Source organism: Mus pahari, chromosome 3 (genome assembly GCF_900095145.1).
Source record: "Mus pahari chromosome 3, PAHARI_EIJ_v1.1, whole genome shotgun sequence".
Lineage (NCBI taxonomy): Eukaryota > Metazoa > Chordata > Mammalia > Rodentia > Muridae > Mus > Mus pahari.
Window position 1 is genome coordinate 39,837,907 of NC_034592.1, and position 18,214 is coordinate 39,856,120.

Consider the following 18,214-nt stretch of genomic DNA (forward strand, 5'->3'; position numbering starts at 1 on the left):
AAAAAAAAAAAAAAAAAAAAAATACAAACTAAATATAGACGTAATAGAGGGGTATAAATCATGCATTTATCTGGTATGATTTGAAACCCGCCCCCAACCCACAGGTACTTGGACAAAGTTCTAAATTGGTCCCCTATAAAAACAGTTAAGCAAAACTGGAAAACTAAAAATGGTTTATTGCAAAAACCATCAGCAAGTTAACAGGGGAAGGGGAAAAAAACTGAATCCAAATATTTCAAGCCCCAAAACTGAGATTTTCATGTGAAATTAAATGTAAATCTACTCCTAATCAAAGATCTAATAACAGAATAACTCATTAGTCTACTAAAACTTGAAAAAAAAAAAAAAAGCCTCAGCCATGATACTTCAACGCTGTTTGACTTTCAAGTTGGTCTTTTCTTGTAATCAGCTTTTCATACGGTAATAAATTTAACCATGGTTGATGAAGGCTACAAAGATGATCTATATCCTACTTTTTAAAATGTAACATTACTGTATATAACAATAAGTAGAAATAAAAAACGAATGGCATCAATTGCTTATTCAACACTAAGATTTTATTTTACACTTATTGACAAATCTATTAGGACTGATTTTTATCACTGTGTGCTTGCACAAAAAGGAAAACAAAGTAATTGTAATATTCTTTAAATTTCCTAAGAGTAAGACCACTTCCCCCCTAGAAAACTAGAATAATCTTAGTTATACCTTTTTGCCAATTGTAACTTTCCATAGGAATATAATTCCTATGAATAAATGAGGTTGCATATACCATGCTTTTTACAGCAATATTGTACTTGAGAAGAGAAATAAAAATAATTTGGTTAGTAATTCAATTAAATGTATTATATCAGAGACCACATTACATATTAGTTTGCAGACACTAAAGAAAAAAGGGATTAAAAGTTCAGTTGAAACAAATACCATGGATACTAAGCTACAAAAACAAAATGCAAAGGCACGTATCTAACACAGCACTTTACAGAACATGGACCTAAACAAACAAGAGAATATTAGGTACAGATGTAAATAAACACTCATATTTGCGTATTATATACCTTCAGAGGTTCCATTTACACATGGGAAGAAGTTACGATATGCTAGTCATGTATGTTCATGCAATTGTTTACAACATGGATGTAATGTGATTTTGGCGGTACATGCAAATGTAAATATACAAAGATAAAGATGAATTTAAATATGACTAATTGTATGTAAAAACAGGTATGGGAAGTCCAGGGTGGTAGGTAGCATGGGTTACTCTGGGCAGAAAAGAACACATGTGAAAAATTATTTGAGGAGTGATGATGACTCTAAATGTATGCTAGATCTATGTATGTACTAGCTCCTATTTGTATAATATATATGAAAAGTTACACAGTGGATAAGGCATTGTTATATTAGTTGCTCAGTTATAGTATCCTCCTCTAGAGCATCAGTAACACTGGTGATAAAGTGGACAATGTTAAGTGAGAAGTGTGCCTCATCACCTATATGTTACCATGGAGTGAAAGAGCCCACCAACTACCCATTTATGGGCCTTAAAAGACACAAGTTTATGCTTTGCTGCTAAGTCTAGTGAACTGATTAATGTTAAAGAAGCTTCCTTTTTCTCAAAGAGAGAAAGTAGTTAGTTAATTTACTGCTGGGTAGGATCTGACAGTGCTCAGATTTACAGGCAAAATTCCTAATTGTCTCTATTCACGCTTTCAAGTGAACGAACAGGGTTCTGAATGTTTCTTCCATTCAAGGCAATTGGGGATCATTACCAAGAATGCAGTCTCTGTAGCTAAGTGGTATTCTGCCAGCCCACCAGCTACAATGCTCTGACATGGCAAGTTTTAAGAGCACACGAAGCCTTGCCACTGATAACATTACCCTTGACAAGTCTAGCCCTTGGCCTTACATACCAATTTTAATAAGGGAAGTCCTGTCCTCCACTCTGAACTGGAATATTCCAATATTAATGGACAGAAAGAACTATCTCGATTCTTTGAGGTTTTGTTCATTTTTTTTTAATTTCTGCAACATACTTTTTAGTTATGAGTCTGACAGGATGCACAAGCTCAAACCAGATGAAATCTCAGCCATGAGAAAAGACTTCAACACAGCCAACCAAAAATTTATGTGCAATTGCTATCTGCTAGGAAAGGGAAAAATGTCTTCTTAAATGGTATGTCCTGGATATAATAACCACCCTTTGGGGAAGAGGGTTTGTTTGTTTGTTTTTTGTTTGTTTTTTTGGGGGGGAGGGAAGAGATATGCGTATACTTTTTCCTTATTTGTTAAGAAAGAACATGAACTACCATGTTAGTAGTGACACACGCCTTTAATCCCAGCAGTCTTGAAGCAGAGGCAGAGTTTGAGGCCATCCTCATCAACAGAGCTAGTTCCATGACAGCCAAGAAATACAAAAGTATAATGCAATGCGACATTCCTCAATTTTTTGACTTTTCAATACCTAAATCCAATAATGGAAGTGCTAAACAAAGATCCAATACTAATTTTAAAAATACTCAATGTACCTCATAGTTCCTTATATGTATCATTCTAGTATGTGGGAAAGGAAAAGGGATCATATCAGATTTACAGTGAGGTCCAGGCTATTGGAGGTTACATCCAAAGTAAGATTAATCAATGACCTTAAAGAGAATTAAAAGAAACAGGGACAACAAAACAAAAAACCTCACTCATGAGAATGTTAAAAAGATTCTTTGAAAGGGGAATAAAAAAAAGACAAACTGAAATCTGGGACAGAACTATAAATCAAATTAAAAAAAAAAAATCATTGGAAAGCAACACCAGGCTGAAAAAAGACAAAGTTCAAAAACTAATACAGACAGACATCAATAAACTAGCAACAACAAAAATCAGGATAATTCTTACAATATTCAAGACCTGAGACACCAAAACTAACAATCTGTCATACAGAAGACCGAACCAAGTTACAGATAAAAACATAGAAAATTATTCAATTAACTTGTAGCAGATAATTTAGGTAAAAAAAGGATACACAAGGACAAGAATTATTTAGGACTCAGCAATTATCAGAAAATAAGCCACCGTTAAAATGCCAATATTATAACAAAGAAAATAACAAGCAGAAAGAAATGTTACAAAAGCAAATCCATAGGTAACAGGAGACCCAGAATAAACTGAAGTAAAACCAATACCTATATACTGTGGGTGCATGAAAGAAAAAGCAACCCTGTGATCTCATGATACACCTCAGGGTGTTGGAAAACCAATAAAACCTTTAATCCACATAAAGAAATAAAGAGGAGGTAAAAATTCAGAACTAATGCTACAACACAGCATATCAATGAAGTAAATAGCTGAATCTTTGAAGAGTGAAAATACAATGACAGAAGAATACCCAGATTAATTAGGAATAAAAGGAAAATTTATAATAAATAATACTTAAATCTAGTGCAACATTAGGGAATATTGTAAAAATTAAATTCAAATTACCTTGAAATATCTTCAAGAAATTAATATATTTTAAATGCCTAAGACTTATCCAAATAAACCAAAACTGTAACTAAGCTAAATATATCAACAATAAGTAAAAAGCCCAGACCAGGTGAATGAGTGGATTTCATGGCTGAATTCTACCAGGCCTTTAAAGAACTAATACCAAGCTTCTCAAACTATCCCACAAAGGAAAGAAATATTTCCAAATTTATCTTATAAAGCCAGTATTGCTTCAATTACAAAATAATATAAAGACAAAACATAAAAGAATATACCAATTTACCCTCAACATAAATGCAAAATGCTTAGATTCAAGCCAAATATTAGATTGGTTGAAGAGAAATGATAGCTTTTGCTTTGTTGAAATTTGCCACAGGATAATGAATATATTCTTTTTTAAAAGGTTTAATATGAAGAACTTGGACATCAAAATTAACCAGACCCAATGTCTATCCACCTCATTGAACTTTTACACTGTTAAGACTAGGCAATCTAAAAATGTGGAAATGCATACTAGATATCAAATTTTTAATGCATACTTAATATCAAATTTTTAATGCACATATTCACCCCGCAATCCAAAATGTCAGAATTAGAAAAAAGAATTCACTTTGTCTTTCTTTATAATTTGCACCCAGTTGTTCCTTGTCCCTTAGTTGCTCTTTCTTGCTCCGTTTTATGATATTCTGTACACACATATACATTTGTTTGCATATATACATATGTATGTAAATTATTGGCTACATTGGATGAGGTTAAGAACATGTTTTGTTCTGAGATTTTGTAATCTCATTTAATATTATATTCTAAATCCATCTATTTTCTTAGCATTTTATGATTTCAATTTTCTTTACAGCTGAACGATAATTCATTTTATGTGTGTACCAGATTTTCATTATCCATTCATCTATTGATGAACAACTAGGTTGCCTCCACTCCTTGCTACAGTGAGTATAACAGCAATAAGCAGTTATCTCTAAGGTAAGATATAGACTTCTCTGGGTGGATGAACATAAAATAGCTAGTTCATTTGGTTGGTCTATATTAATGTTTTATGTGTTTTGCCTGTACTCAAGTCTGTGTGCTAACATGTGTACCTATGTTCACAAAGACCAAAATGGACATAGGATCAGCTAGAACTACAACTTTTTTTTTTTTTTTAAAGTATAATTGAGATAGCTAAGACTTGGAGCACTGTATCAAATAAGACATGGGAGAGTGGACATCCTTGTCTTGTTCTCAATTTTGAAGAAAATGCTCTCCGTTTGTCTCCATTTAATATAACGTTGTCTACTGGTTGGTTGAAACTTGGCCATATACCTTTTTGGAGTCAAATGTAACAATCACCTGTCTTTAAAGTTAACTTATATGGCATTTTACATTGATTAACTTACAAACGTTAAACCAACTTCGTTGCCTTTCAGGGATGAAGCATCCATATTTCTAACGAATGTTCCTGAATTTATTTTGCAAGTATTGAGGTATTTCTAAATCCCTGCTCAAAGGGTCTGCTGCTTTCTTTTCTGCTGTTGATATCATCTTTACCTGGTTTTGGTATCAAAATAATACTGGCTTCATAGAATGAAATTCTATATAATGTTTCTTCACTTCCTATACAATTAAGATATAACAAATGAGATCTTCCTTGACAGTTTGGTAAAATTCAGCAGTGAATCAGTCTGGTCCTAGGCTTTCCTTCTAGGGGAGTCTTAATTTCAGCTTCAATTACATTGCTTGTAATGACTTGATTTAAGTTAATTGTATCTTCAGAATTTAGTAGGTGATACAGATCTTGAAGTTACTGTTTCTTTTCTTATGAGTTATCCAGATTTTCGAACATTGACTTCCACAGTAATTTATAATAGTGCTTTTTATTTTGTTTTTTGAGACAGAGTTTCTCTGTATAGCCCTGGCTGTCCTGAACTCCCTTTGTAGACCAGGCTGGCCTCGAACTCAGAAATCCGCCTGCATCTGCCTCCCGAGTGCTGGGATTAAAGGTGTGCACGACCACACCCAGCTTTAGTTCTTTGTTTTTAAACGTGTCTTCTGGTCTGTTTCTGTCTCTCTGTCTCTGTCTCTTTTTGGTTGACTGTTTTGAGTCAGAGTCCTGGAGCTCTTGCTCATGTTGACCATGCTGGTCTCATACTCAGACCCTCCTGCCTCTGCCTCTTAAATGTTGGGATTAAAGGTATATGCCACCACATTGCCACCCCAGCCCCTTCTTTTTGTCAAGACTGGCTAAAGGTTTGTCAATCTTAGCAACTTTTCAAAACAGCAGTTTTGCTTGCTCAATTTTGTGTATTGTGCTTTTAATCTGTACTTCATTAATTTTTTTCCTATTTATTTCTGTAATCTGTGTCTGATCAGTTGCTTGTTTTAGCTAGCAAAAAAAAATAGTATTATTTTTAAATTTATATTTATTTATATTTATTTAAATATATATATTTTTAATATTATTATATTAGTGTGGCTTATAGGCTGTGGTCCAGCTACTCCAACAATTGCTATCAACATGTTCAGTCTAGGAGGCTGGATGTCTCAGCTGGCCCTCAATATGTGCCAGCATTAAGAAGAAAGTTCTGGTATCAGTGAAGAAGTGAACTTGTCAGTTATGAGGGTCAAGTAGGCAAAAAGTTCCTTCTTGTATGTATGTCCCTTCTACAGGCTACCTCCAGACCGTGTGTCCCAGATTAAGATGGATTTTCCTACCTTATCTGGATGGTGGTTCTTCGTGTAGTTCTTTCCAATTCAAATGATTTAATTAAGGAAAAGGCAAATCCCTTACAAGCATACCTAGCTTCTTAGGTTTTAGTTTATTTCAGATACAGTTGACAACAAAGAATTGCTATCATGGGGCACTACATCTTAAGAGGGGGAGTAATTGGTCAAAATATAACTGTAAACATATGTACCAAATACTGAGTGAAGCCCCCTAATTTTATAAAGTGAACAACAAACACCAAAAGACATAAATGATCCTAACAACAATCAATAGGGGGGGGGGAATCTTCAATAATACACTCTAATATTTAGATTGGTCTTTAAAACTAAGACTAGATAATGAAACCTCAGAGCTAAAATATATTATGTCTAAACTGGGCTTAACAGATTGAATATTCCAATCAACAGACAGAGAAATAACAGTTTTCTCAGCAGCACACGGAACCTTCTCTAAAATCGATTATGTCATAGAACAACACAGACCAAGTCTCAACATACCACATATGTGCATATACTAGATAATTCCTCATGTTCTTTCAGACCATAATGGAATAAAACTATAAATCAGCATTAAGAGAAACTATAGAAACAAACAAACAAACAAAAATACTTAAGAGACTAAACTATCCATTTTCAAACGAATACTGAGTCATACAAGACATTTGAGGAAATTACAAAATTCATAGAGAAATGATAATGAATACACATCCATGCAGAACCTCAGAGACAGAGAGCCACGGCAGCACTGAGCAGTTTATAACAATATGTGATTATATTAACAAAACAATACAAAACAAAAACCAAACAAACAAAAAACAAAATCGGGCTGGTGAGATAGCTCAGCAGTTAAGAGCACTGACTGCTCTCCCGAAGGTCCTGAGTTCAAATCCCAGCAACCACATGGTGGCTCACAACCACCTGTAATGAGATCTGATGCCCGCTTTTGGTGTGTCAGAAGACAGCTACAATGTATTTACATATCACAATAAATAAACCTCATATACATAGTAAATAAATAAATAAATCTTTAAAAAAAAAAAAACCACAAAATCAAAACAATGTAATGATGAGTCTCAAAGATCTCAAATACATGTTTAACACAAGTGATTAGTGTCAAACACAAGCATGCAATTCTCAAATTTTTCCTAATGAATTATTACTTGCTGTTTATTTTAATACTATGAAAATGTTAGACAAAATACAAATTCAAACAATTTTAATTGAGTTCTAAATTTTGGTAAAGCAGCAGAGAAACTTCAAACCAACAATGATGCATTAGGTCCAGGAACTGCTAATAAAGCAACATACAATACAGTGGGACTTGAAAAGTTTGCAAAGAGAGCCTTGAAGAAGAGGAGCTAGGGGGTGTGCCATCCAAAGCTGATAATGATCAGATGAGAATAAGCTGATCATTTTAAATAAACAGGAAGCAGCCAAAGAATTCAGCATGGACCATTCAGCAGTCACTTGGTATTTTAAAGAAAACTGGAAAGGTGAGAAAGCTTGATAGATAGGTGGCATGCTTAGTGAACTAACCAAAAATTAAAAACCAAAAGAAAACAAAAACCCTATAAGCCTTCATTTCCTTATTCTACAAAAAACCATTTCTTGATAGAATTATGATGTAGTACATAACAAATGGCTCGGAATCCTACTGCATCTGAGATGTTTAGCAAACTGATGAGCTGCACTAAAAAAACTTAAATGACTGCAGCCATCAGTGATCAACAGAAAGCGTCCGATTCTTTCCCCAAATGCTTAAGCACACATAATATAACCAACACTTCAAAACTTAATGAACTGAATTATGTAGTTCGGTACTAATATCTGATCACTTTATAACCATGTCTTCAAACGGTCTGCAGATTTTTTTTGGTAGGGAATACACTTCTATAATCAGAGAGATGAAGAAAATACATTCTAAGAATTTGTTAAATCCAGAAAGAACTTTCCTGCAATGGGAATAAACAAACTTCATTTTGATCTAAAATTCATGGTTTGAAACTGCAATTTTTTTTTGGCACTAATGCAATATAATGAAATATTAACAAGTTCACACATGATGGTCAAACTGGTTCCATACAAGAGATTCAAGGATAGTTCAACATGCAAATCAATAAAAGTAACAGTACACAAACAGGATCTAAGACAAATGTTAAGAAATTTCTTTACTATATGTAAGAGAATGACCTCAATAAAACTCAGTATGTTTCGAATTGGGATTGCAGCTCAGTTGAAAAGGGCACAGACTCAGCTCCACATAACCTGGTATGGTGATATTCCCATATAATACTAGCACTTGGGAGTTAAGAGTCAGGACAATCACAAGTTCAAGAGCAATCTAAGCTATAGAGTTCCAGACAAAAACAAAACAAACAGAAAACACAGAGGAAGGGTGGATGCCTTAGCATTAAAATACAGCCTATTTACAGCAAACACAGTAAAGCCAGTTTTATACAAAAGGAGAAAACCTCAAGGGAAAGGTATCAACTCTTTCCACCTTTATTCAACGAAATGTTTGGATTCTGAGCAGTAGAGTAAGATAAAGAGATACAAAAAGGAAATATCATATTATCTACTTGCAAATGACTCTATCAATACCTAAGAGACCCCCAAAGACTCCCCAGAAAACCCCTAGACATGACATTTTCAGTAAAGTAGTAAAGTATAAAATCAACATGCAAAATTAGTAGCATATATATTAATTATTATACAGTAATTTTTGTATATACAAATATTGAACATACTTGAGAAATAAAACAATACTATATACAATAGCCTCAAAACATAGTGAAATATCTAGGAATGCATACAACTAAGGAGGTGACATACCTCCACAATAAAAACTTCATTAACACTGAAAAAAGAAACCAAAGACACTAGCTGACATAAAGACCTTCTGTGTTCCTTGTTTAACAGAATTTGTATTAGGAAATAACTCTATTATCAAAAGCAATCAAGACCTTGAATGCAACCCACACCAAAATCTGAAAATCAATCTTCAAAGAATTCTAAAATTCATATGAATATCAAAAGCACTCTTCAAAAAATCCTAGACTTGGGCTGGAGAGATGGCTCAGTGGTTAAGAGCACTCACTGACTGCTCTTCCAGAGGACCTGAGTTCAATTCCCAGCAACCACATGGTGGCTCACAACCATCTGCAATGGGGTCTGGTGCCCTCTTCTAGTGTGTCTGAAGAGAGCAATAGTGAATACATAAAACAAATAATTTTTTTTTTAAATCCTAAGATTCAGGAATCAGAGGCAAGAAATCTCTGTTGAGTTTGAGGCCAGCCTGGTCTATATAATGGGTTCCAGGACATTTAGGGGAACACAGAAAGACACTTACTCAAAAGAACAAGGGAACAATAAAAAAAGGAGTATGCCAACACCTACCTTTAAATTTCACTAAATAACCACAATAAAAATTAACAAAAAACACAGCAAGCCATAAAGGAAAAACCAGACATACATCTGTATTAGTTTTTCTTGTTGTTGTGACAAGACCCTGATAGAACATTTTAAAAAGAGAATTTATTTTGGTTCAAATATCAAAGTCCCCCATAGCAGAGAAGATATGGTGGGTGCAGCAAAAGAGAGAAAGCACCCTCTCCTTTTCTCCCTTTGATTCCATCCAAACCTTCTCTATAAACTAGTGCCCCACAAATTCAGTCTTTCCCCTGAAACTCTGAAAATTTCTCACAGACACACCCAGAAATTCACCTAACAAATCTTCCTACATGAGTCTCCATAAAGCTCAGCTGACAATGAAAATGACAGTGGAGGAAAGCGGTTACAGGGGGTAACAAATCAAACAAAATCCCTGTCTTGTTACAGGGAATTCTACTGCTGTGACGACACACCTTGACCAAGATAAAGGAGATATTTAACTGGGTTGGCTTAGAGTTCAGTGGTTTACTCCACTATTACAGGAAGTATGTATGACATGCAGGCAGACAAGGTGCTGGAGAGGCAGCTGAGAATTCTACATCTGGATCAGCAGGCAGCAGGAAGAGACAATAAGCCATTAGGCTAGTACTGAGCTTCTAAAACCTCAAAGCCCGATGCCAGTGACACACTTTTTTCAACAAGGCCACACTCCCAATGATACTCCCAATGAGCCCATGGAAGCGATTTTCATTCAGACTACTACAAACCTCAGGAATATGAAGGCACTTGATTTAAACTAGGTGTAAAATAAAGAGTGGAAATATGACAGCTTCAATATTTTATGCCTGGAAACTGGATGGATATCCACTTAGAATGAAAGTCAATTCAGTGTAAATCCAAGAACTTAAAAGCAATACCTGAAACATTAAAACTAATAGGAGAAACGTTTCAGGATAAAGACAATTACTCTAACTCAGGAAACAGTACAAGAACTGACAATAGGATTTTATCAAATTAAAAATTTATGTATAGCAAAAGAAACTACAGTGTAGAATGACAAATTACAGAATGGTAGGAAGTCTTTGTCAGATACTCATCACACAGATGAGGAGTATCCAGAATACATAAGAACTCAAAATTAAATACCAAAATAATAGTACAATCAATAAATGGACAAGTGAACTGAGCAAACAGGTTTTGTTTTTGTTGTTGTTTTTCAAGACAGTATATCTGTATAGCCCTGGCTGTCCTGAAACATGCTCTGTATACTATGCTGGCCTCCACCAAAGAGATGTGCATGCCTTGGCCTCCCACATACTTTAAATTAAATTCATGTACCACCACACCCAGAAAGCAGACAACTCTTAAGTACTAACTCCTGGCAGTCAAAATTAGAATCAATAAGAAAAGGAAAAAATCAAACTGCAAATGTTGTTAAGATTGTATGGGAAAAAGGAACACTAATACACTGTTGGGAATGTAGGACGGCCCTTCAGAAACATGATGTTCTTCAAAAAAACACCTAAAATACATTTTGTATACTGTTTCTCAGTTACATTCCTGAAGGAATCAAGTCAAAACACAAAGGAGACTTGCACATTCACATTTAACATGATAGCTGTCTTTGAGACAGACAAGTTATAATAACCCTTGGTTCCTATAAATAATGGAGAACTAATATAAACGTGTGTTTATAAAATTAACCCATAAAGAAAAGTCATTTTGTTTGCAAGAAAATGAAACCAACAGATCATAATTTAAACAAAAATATGTCCCACTGATAAAAATATCACATGCTCAAGACTGGAGAGATGGCTCAGGAATTAAATAAAAGCACTGGCTGCTCTTCCAGAGGTCCACAGTTCAATTCCCAGCACCCACATGATGGTTAACAACTGTCTATCGTCCCAAGAGATATGATGGTGTGCACACACGCAAACATAGCACCTATATACATTTTATAAATAAATAAACCTAAAAAAAAAAAAAAATCACACGCTCTATTGTATGTGAAACCTAGACTTATAAAATAGAAAACTGAGCACTTATTTGAGAAAAGGATAGGGACAAACAAAAGGGGGATAAATATATTCAATGTTAATTATATGCATATATGAAAATATTACAGGAAACCCATTATCCTGTATACTACATGTTAATGAAAACAAAAATAATATTAAGGGAAATTTATTTTTTACTATAAGACAAAGAGCTTAAAGTACTAGTATATAAATAAAATACTATCAACTAGAAAGCTTCCTTCACATATAAAGCAAGCTGTTAATAGTTACTAATACTATTACATTAATGTTTACTAATAAATACACAAAAACAAATCAGAGTAATCTTTCTAGTAAATTAAAACTATGAGACTAAAGAAATAAAATTTCTTAAAAGGACTCAGACCATGTATAACCAAATGGAAGTTTACTTTGCAAAATCTAACAAAGACTTGGATGAACAGTTTTCATGAAGTACTTAAGCCTCTAAAACATAGGGATTATATAATATTCTGTCTAAAAAAAGTAAGAAATTCTATTTCAACCTTCCTTGGCTTCACCTATTTCTTGGCCATGATGATTTGTTACACATACACACCATACTATTTTTGCACGCACACCAAAGTAATGTCTTTGATCATGCTGTTAAAGTAACTAGGAAGCTCTAACCATAGCCCAGACAAATGGAGTGGCCTGATCACGGATTTTCCAAGCTTGAAAACTGTATGAAACATGTCTCTTTTCTTGCCTTTGATGGGTCGGAGGTGGGAGTTTCACTGTAAATGCAGATACACACCAGAGAAAGACCCTAGTCTCTGCTGCTCCTCGCCTTACTCTATAATCCAGAAGTCTACTGCTTTGTTTGGCTAAACTGGCCAGAGCTCTCGTGACTCACCACCTATCTTGGCCCCCCAGTGCTGGGGTTATAGGCATTTAGAGATAAGAGATTTGAAATTAGGCTCTCATGCTTGTACAACAAGCACTTTTACCACAGAGCCATCTTTCCAGCTTCAAACACCTCCTTTTCTTCCCCACCCTCACCCTAATTCTTGTCTTCTTATTAACTCACATACAACTCCTCGACTTTTGGTTTGTTGAAGCAGTTAAGTCAGATAACACTCGCCACAGTGATGTCTGTCAAACTGTCTGAGCATGAAATCTCTGGTACCACTTTCATCAGAAGGAGACTCTCGACAAAGGCAACTAACTTTGCATTTTTATCCACCTTTCAGCATAGCAAACTCAGCCTTTCTCCTGTGCTTATTCTTCTTGGGAAAGAAAGACTCTTTTCTCAGCACCACCATGAAGTCTCAACCAGGATGAGGGGTGGAGTCACTGTGAATGCGGAGGTTAGACAAAGTACGGCATCTTCCAACTGCTTACTAGCAGGGAGCAGCCTCTGCTGATCAGGAAGAATCCTTCCTTATCCTTGATCTTAGAGTTTACATTTTCTATAGCAGATAAGGGTTCAACTCCAGAGTAATGGTCTTTCCCATAGGGGTGTTTACAAAAATCTACATCTTGGCAGTGATTCGTCTGCCAGAGGCGACTGGAACACCAACAATCTGTTTTCTTTAAAGTAGTTGGCCTTCGTATTTTGAAATAGCCACATAAAATAGTAACAATCTCTCCTAACATTCATCAAAATTATTTTTTAAAATAAAAAATTTCAACATTTGGCACGGAAAACTAAAGATGGCTTAGCAAATAATCTCCAGAAACCAAGGATAAATTCAGCATGTAAATGAAATATAAGGAACTATACTTACTGCACCAGATGCTGCACCTAAAAGACAAAATATTCAGTGGTAAGTGATAGGCTCCTTAACAGTTCCAATACTTATCATTGTTTCTTCCTCTTTATTCTTACTAAAGCTTATGAGCTGTCCTATATTACCTGTTTGCTTGCTTTCCATCCCGCAAATAAAACATCTATAGCATAAAGCATTTTCAGAACTTGAGCTTTCAATCTCCAAAGTTAATTGTCAGCTGCCAAATAAGAAACATTCATTATGCTTTCTGGCTGTTCTTAAGTGTCAATCTCACCTAAATTCCTTTCTTTATTATATATGCTACTGAAATACAACAATGTTCTGTTCTCTGTAACTCCTGCCACACTCAGTTCCTTTGATCCTATGCATGCGCTATTGTATAACATAAGCTACCACCACACATTCCTGCTTAAAATTCAAATTACAATTAAATAATTTTCTTAAAATAGTGGTTCCTGAATTATACTGAGCACATTTCAAATACTCAGTTACATGTAGCTAGTAGCAACTGTATTTGATAGTATAGGTTATCGAACATTTCTACCAGCACAAAAAAGTTTTGTTAGTGCTATCCTATACTACTGCATAAATATATGGCACACATATATATCATATATGGGATACACACACACACACATACACACACATCTTTATGTTGATACATGTGTATGTGTGTATTTGTGTGTGTATCTTTATGAGGAAAGGGATTTTCAGGTGTTAGTGATAAAGCACACACAAATAATGTCAACTTTAGCAACCAGTCAACTTAAAATAAGTAAAAGAGAAAGCAAAGATTGTAAAACAGAAGTTCAAGAACAACAAATACTTCATATCTAAAAAGTGGAGCTACTATCCGTTCCTATGTTCCCTAAGTAGAAATATGTACACAGTAGAGTTCATTGTGTAAATATTCTGACTCTGATTTTGTTGACAGAGGCATTATTGTATTTAGTAGCATCTATAATAAAGAAAAGGAATTTAGGTGAGATTGTTAAACACTGAAATTCAGATCAAATGTTCCAATATAAATTTTAAGTATTTAATACTCATCACAGAATATAAAAAATGAGAACCAAAGAATTTGTACAATAAATCTGACTTAAGGATTCAGTTGTGAATACTATCTATTGTTAGATATTGAAAAAATATTAAGAACTGATCATAAAGATCAGTTTAAAAAGCTATTTAATTTTATGTGCATGAGTGGCTTATTAGCACATATGTATGTATTCCACATGCATGCCTGGTGCCCAAGAAGGACAGAAGAAGGCATCAGATCCCCTGGACCTGGAATTACAAGAGGTTGTTAACCATGTAAGAATGGGGAATTAAGGCCAGGTCTTCTGGAAAAAAAACCAAACCAAACCAAACAAAAATCCAGCAAGTACTTCTGTTGAACTATCTCTTCAGGCCCAGATACCACTTTCATTCCTTGTTGTAATACGACTGCATCTTTCCAAACGAAGTCCATCATATACTGTAGACATACCTGCTGCTACATCCATACTATTAACTCCAGGCTGCAAAAAGAGAAATTAAATTACTAACATTCAAAATCATTTAAACTATATTTTATAGAAACAATGCAATGTAAATTAGTTTCATGTGTAATCCGTAAGCCACTAAAAGACTAATATTTCTAGAAGTTTCAACTCCCAGGCTTGATAAATATTTCAAGAGACCATCAAAGTTGGGGTAACTTAATTACTTTAAGACACTACATGGTTATCAATTGTATGCAGAAACACAACCTTCCCCTCTCAATTCTGACATCCCCAAAGCCCTGAAAAACAACTTCTACTAATTAAGCAACAAAACTCACCAATATTAATATATCAGAAATAGGGCCTTAAGATTCCTCAACATATTGTTGTAATGTAACATATGCAAATGTTAATAAATATAGTAATTTGACTAAAACACTAAAAACTTTATCCAAATAAGTATGCCATACCCATTCATTAAAACCAATAGGATCTCAGGAAATAAACAGGCTTAAGCAAGTATTACAGTATTTATATATCACCAAATTACTACCTGAGTATGATGGTAAGTCTCTATTCAAGAACATTCTAAGTTAATTTGCAACAAGTTTTACCAAAATTGGCATTTCAAAAAATTAAATCTTCTCATTTTTAAGTTGAATGTCAATTTTTAAGTTGAATGTCAATTTTTAATAGCACTTAATAAATTAAATGTCACGTCTGAAAATATGACTACTAAAATGTTTTCCCCTTACAATGGTTTACATGCCTTACTTCTTACAGAACTAGTTTTACCACTGAACATGTATATATGTTGCAATGCAATGCTCTATTACAATTTCCACATTATACTTTAATTTTGGGGTGTCCTATAAAGTACATGCACATTATTACTTATACATGAAAGTAATCAAAACACAGAAAATAATTTTTTTCATAAGATTACCAACCGGTAAGGCAGGTTGCATGGAAGCCTGAGACATATGAGACATCATCATTCCTGACATTACTGAAGACATCATTCCAGGCATCTAAAATAGAAGTTAAAAAAATGGTTACCATGTAAGACCAAAACTTTCTTTTCTAGGACTGTAAGTATACAATTTAAGAATATAATTCACTGAAACTATGCTACTATAGTATATGGATAATATGCTTAGTAAGTGCTTGCTGAATGAATGAAGTATTTTCTGATGATCCTGTTCCGATACTTACGCCATAAATCATATGTATGGTAAAAAAAAAAATCTTAATTAAGTTTATTTAGAAGAACAGACTTTGTATTATTCTAAGTCAAACTTGAGACTATTCATTTCCTTTTATTCTTAATAAAACAATTTCTTCCTTTTTTGGAACAAGAGAATATAAGACCAAAAAAGTTTCAGTATTTTTACCTTTTATTCTTAAATCTTTACTAGATAAACTTTACAGTAATCTGGTCTTTTTCAAAATCGTACATCAAAGGTGCTTAAAATCTAAACACTGACTTGAAATTTATATAAGTGCCTTTTAATTATAAATACAGAAAAGTACATAAATATCTGATCATACTAGTTTTGAGAATTTATGTTAGTCTGTTAAGGACAGCAATTAAAATCTGAATAAGGACTAAGCTAAGCATGAATAAAAATCATGAAAATTTACTTTCTAAAGGATTTGATCAAAATATTCACCTATGTTATATAAAATATAGTACCATATTAGAACTTTTGTTGTTGTTGTTGTTGTTTTTGTTTTCGAAACAAGGTTTCTCTGTATAGCCCTGGCTGTCCTGGAACTCACTTTGTAGACCAGTCTGTCCTTGAATTCAGAAATCCACCTGCCTCTACCTCCCAAGTGCTGGGATTAAAGGCGTGCACCACCACCACCCGGCTACCATGTTAGAATTTTGACTGTAATATATTGAATATCTTTTGAAAGGAAACTTGTAGGGTGATACAAATTTCAATAACTACAGCACCAGGACAAGGAAAGTGGTTATTCAAATTTCAAATTAAATGAACAAGCTACAAAATAGGAACAGAAAAATAAACACATTGATCAATAGGAAAATAGGTAAGAATATCTATGTTCAGTTTTATTACTTGTGAAAATGCAAAGTGAAATGGGCTAGAATTAGAATACCTGTAGACCAGCATGAGGTTAACATTAAAAATCTGCTAAAAATTACTTAAACTATTGGGTAGCAATATACTTAGAGAATTTGCTAGATTACTTGGAATGTATGCTCAAAATAATACTTTATAAAAAGAATAAGATCTGAAAACAAGCACAAACGCCTCCAAATTTTAACCAATATATATATATGTATGTATGTATGTATGTATGTATATATATATATATATATATATATGTTAAGGAAAAAGAAATAGCAAAGACAGATGCTTCCAAAGCCTTCTATCTGTGCGTTAGAAAACAACATTGAACTGAACAGGTAACATGAGAAAGCCACAGTGGGAATCTAAGAGTCCAAACTAGAACCCTAATATAATTTCAGAAGTGGAAGTTTTAAAAACCTAAAAGAAAAATAGTAACTTCTCCTAAGGGTGAAATAAAAAGTATTTTAAAATGTATAGTACTAAACAAAACAAAACAAAGCAAAAAAACTTCATTATTACCTGCAGTAACAATAGTCTGAGTAAACTAATACAACTTCAGTTGAAATATTTTGACTTTAACATAAAGACAAAAATCCCATTTTAAAAAAGCTACAAAACTCCCATAATAGAGGTGCAAGTTTTAGTCCAGATCAAAGAAACAATAAATATTCAAAACCAAATAAAGAACACAAAGACTTTGGCATAATTGTCTCTTTCACTGTCCTTCCTATTTCCCAAATCCTTAAACACTTCACAATTGTTCAGTAGTGCAGAATTCAGTTATGGTTAGAAAATGAGATGTGATAGAAAAATACAAAGGCACGGTTTTCTTCAGCATTTTCCATTAAAGTCCTGGCAGGCAAAGCTTAGTTACAAACTTATTGTGAGCTTTGAAATTTTATATAATAAATATTCTAAAAGTGAAACTGGTGGTATGAATATGAAACTAAAGAACATCTTTATGCAAGATACTATATTTTATACAAAACTACTATTAAAAATTTAGTTTATCTGGAGTTCTCAGCATTTTGGAAATGGTAGAATGACCTAGTTCCCTGAGCCCCTATTATCTACTTAGGAAATGTTACAATGATTCCTATTTTTATTATCCTAAACACAAAACACACAGGGACATTTTATTTTACATTTGCTATCTCTGAAGTTAAATTCTTTGCAAGGAGTTGGATTCAGTTATACTAGTTACTTGGCAGAATCCCCAATTTGAGACTAATGAAATTCTTTGTAATACATTCCTTTTGCTGTTTTAATATCAG

At 33.8% G+C, this 18,214-nt stretch overlaps 1 protein-coding gene and 1 pseudogene across 8 annotated transcripts in view; both read right to left on the minus strand.

Moving 5' to 3' along the window:
• Prpf40a (pre-mRNA processing factor 40 homolog A) overlaps positions 1 to 18,214 on the minus strand; it is a 53,380-nt gene that overhangs the window by 23,409 nt on the left and 11,757 nt on the right. For all 8 annotated transcript variants that reach the window (XM_021192049.2, XM_029535942.1, XM_029535947.1 and 5 more), the window contains exons 3-5: positions 15,792 to 15,872; positions 14,847 to 14,877; positions 13,355 to 13,371 (exon numbers count right to left, since the gene is read on the minus strand). In XM_021192049.2, the coding sequence (XP_021047708.1) occupies positions 13,355 to 13,371; positions 14,847 to 14,877; positions 15,792 to 15,872 (129 nt within the window). The remainder of the gene's footprint in view (positions 1 to 13,354; positions 13,372 to 14,846; positions 14,878 to 15,791; positions 15,873 to 18,214) is intronic.
• On the minus strand, positions 12,646 to 13,105 carry LOC110319532 (annotated as a pseudogene).